This window comes from Phaseolus vulgaris, chromosome 5, assembly GCF_051622355.1.
Source record: "Phaseolus vulgaris cultivar YP4 chromosome 5, ASM5162235v1, whole genome shotgun sequence".
Taxonomy (NCBI): Eukaryota; Viridiplantae; Streptophyta; class Magnoliopsida; order Fabales; family Fabaceae; genus Phaseolus; species Phaseolus vulgaris.
The window spans coordinates 40308933-40312039 of record NC_143502.1 but is presented as its reverse complement, the minus strand read 5'-3'; the positions used below and the strand labels follow the sequence as shown (position 1 = coordinate 40312039).

General features: G+C 35.9%; 1 protein-coding gene across 1 annotated transcript; it reads right to left on the bottom strand.

Moving 5' to 3' along the window:
• Positions 1-224: 224 nt before the first annotated feature.
• LOC137817051 (dof zinc finger protein DOF3.6) lies at positions 225-1940 on the bottom strand. The gene is made up of 2 exons (XM_068620266.2): positions 1621-1940; positions 225-1462 (listed from the first exon to the last, which is right to left on the bottom strand). Exons 1-2 carry the CDS (start codon positions 1669-1671, stop codon positions 596-598), a joined length of 918 nt encoding a protein of 305 aa, XP_068476367.2. The 5' UTR covers positions 1672-1940; the 3' UTR covers positions 225-595.
• Between the last annotated feature and the right edge of the window lie 1167 nt (positions 1941-3107).

Genomic DNA, 3107 nt, shown 5'->3' with positions numbered 1-3107 from the left:
TTCTTTAATACTGTATATAGCAGTATCGCTTTTCTTCTGTCTTGATACCTTTGCTTTATCGTGCCACTAGCTTATCGCCATACATGAACGAAAACTGGAACACTAGTGTGAGTTACCAAGCATGATGAAGCATATGTAAGAGAGTAACAAACTCAAGAAAAGTATTTTTTGAACCAAATGATATCGCATAGTAAACAAACAAAATACAATACATGCACACACTGTTTTACAAAGAAAGCTCAATTGAACACAAATGAAACTTGGGTCCATGCAAAAAACATAAACAAAACCAATGACAAGAAAATATACAATTGAAGACTAAATTCTACCAGCCTGGTTTCTGTTAACACTGACGCGTGAAGACGGTGGAACATGGAGTGCTGCCATCCTAGAACGGATATGAAAATATAAGAGTTTAATGGTACAGTTATTTTTTGGATCAATAACTAAATGAGTTCAACATGTCAACGGAGAGGGTGACTTGATTGAATGGAAACTCATTCAACCATTGATAGAAAAAAATAACAGTACCAAAACCCTTAAATTTCTGTGGCTGCCATAGATTTTCTCTTTTCTCTTCTCTAACCCATCAAAGTTACAAGAGATGACTAGCGGAAGAAGATGCAAGACCAGATAAATCCGTCCATGAGTAGTAATGGTTACTATTTTCTGAGACACTCAAAGGAGATCTTGACAAATTAAAGCCACCGTTGTATTCCAATTTAACCCGTGGAGGTAGCTGAGTAACCCTAGAAGTTGCGGCAATATCTCCAACCAAAGCTTCAACAGTTTCAGTTTGAAAAGGGTAGGAAGAAACAGCAGAAGCTGAGTCAAAACCATTCAAGAAAGGAAATTGCTGAAACCGCCACTGTTCAACTCCTCCTCCAGCAGTAGTAGAAACAGTTGAAGCATGACCCTGACCACCAATTTGAAACCCCATATGAGAACCGTTCTGTGCTTGCATCTCACGCAAGTTAACACCTGCGTTCCCTACACCATAGCGGTTCATACTCTGAAGAGAGGCCATGAAAGGGGTTGGGAAACGACCAATAAGCTCAGGCATCGCACTTGTGGAATTGGGAAGTGATGATTTCTCAGTAGAAACCGGGGATTTGGAGCGACTCCTTTTGTTCTTCTTGTTCCTGCGGCATCCTCCACCAACAGGTACGTTCCTGAGAGCACCACCTCTTGTCCAATAGCGCCTACAAGTCTTGCAAAAGTGGCGCGGCTGAGAGAGGCTGTAGTTGTTGAAGTAGCAAAACTTTGTGTTGGTGGATTCACAGCGAGGACACTTCAGAGCTCCTTCCTGGGCCGGAATCTTAGACCGATCCGCCATCAAACCGGGCCGGATTGGGCCTGCAGCTTCATGCACTCCCGCGTGAGGGTCCTGCGGCTGTTGAGGCATCGGATGAAGCAGCTGCTGAGGAGTGTTGCTGCCATTTGCCTGATGTTGATTTTGTTGCTGCAGAACCAAAGAAAGAGAGAAAATGTAAAAAATCTGGTATATTCAGGAAGATTAGATTGCAAAGTAGGAATAGGAATATTAATGAGTTATCTTTTTGTGATATGGTTTTAGGGTTTAGAAACTGTGGCTGAGATTTGAGGGAATTGAAACCTTACTTGCTGCCAATTGGGAGGATCTAAATAGACTGGAATAGAAGAGAAAACCATGGTGCTTCAATCCTTTTGTGAGTATGTGTGTGTGTGTGTTTTTTTTTTGTTTCTTTTTTTATAAAGTTTGATGGGTCTTTAGGGAGAAGGTGGTGGTAGAATCGCACTAGCTAGAGGGAATAGCAGAGGCAAAAAAGTAAGGGAAAAAGAAGAGGATGATGGAGGAGAGGAAAGCAAGAAGAGGCTTTACTTTGTTTGCTTTGCTTTGCGCTTATTCTCTCATTCTCATCTCTTTTTGTTTTATTATATTTTAGGGTTTTAAGTGGAACAAGTATCTTAACCTGTAAGCTTCTTTTTGACGCGTTGTTCGTCTCAAATTTGTTCCTAGAAACGAAGATGGTGGCTCCCATGCATGGAAACACCACGCACTATAACACTATAATATATCATATACTTCTCAAAATTCAATATTCAACACACAAGAGTCGTTGTTTTTGTTTCCTCCAGCCAAATTAAAAACAAAAAAACCCTTCAAATTAATCACACAGAAACTAATTACTGCTGAGTTTCTCCTTTTAGCATTCAAAAATATCACACTAGTTTCTGCTGCACAATTATGTATAAAGTACAGAAGAGAAGGGTAAAAGTAATTTGCAGCTTTTCCCTTTATGTTGTTTAATATTAAAATTTAATGTCAGTAAAAAAATTACCAAATAAAAGTTATTACTGTTGTCATTACTATTATATAAGAATGAAAATTTATTTTATGTGCTGCTGTTTTTTAAAATATGAAACAAACAGGTAAGGTGATTTTGAGTCTGTGGGTAATTAAAATTATTGAGCTCTACATAAAAAAATGAATTATAACAAATTATTACAAATCATAAAAATGTCGAAAGATGAACAAGTCCATGCAACAAGAATAGTACTAATAATCAGGTGCATGTTGCAGTAATTTCTAACTTCTGGCTCATTCATAAGACAGTGATTAGTCATTATAATCGGTAATTCAACCACAAATGATAATGGTCTCTTTTCATTCCCACCCAAAAATGGACAATTTTCAAGTGACCTTCAATTATTAAAGTAGTAATTTTACCCATATATCAGGTTCATAAGATAAAAATACGAAAGCAAAAACATCATTTACACAATTTTCTCAATAACTTTTCATGCAAAATCAAAAACTAATTAACATTTCGAAAACAAGATTATCCACAATCAAGAAATGGAGTCACTGAAAATATAATAAAACTAGAATGTGTTAATTTATTAGAGATCACGTACCAACTAAAAATAAAGACATTTCATTTATTTCATATATAAGTGGATGTCAATTTATCTTATTAATCAATTTTATAAAGTTGAATTTAACTTAAAATTTATTTTGTAATATGATATTAAATTCATTTAGAATTTATTCTATTTAAAGTTTATTTGACTTATTCCGTTATCATCAGACCATTAATAAATCATCTATAAATATATAATATTAT

Bases quoted from the DNA above. Each gene is read 5' to 3' on its own strand.
- LOC137817051 (XM_068620266.2), bottom strand. From the start codon at position 1,671: ATGGTTTTCTCTTCTATTCCAGTCTATTTAGATCCTCCCAATTGGCAG. The intron at 1,463-1,620 runs GTAAGGTTTCAA...TTGGTTCTGCAG, and splicing joins ATCCTCCCAATTGGCAGCAA to CAACAAAATCAACATCAGGC.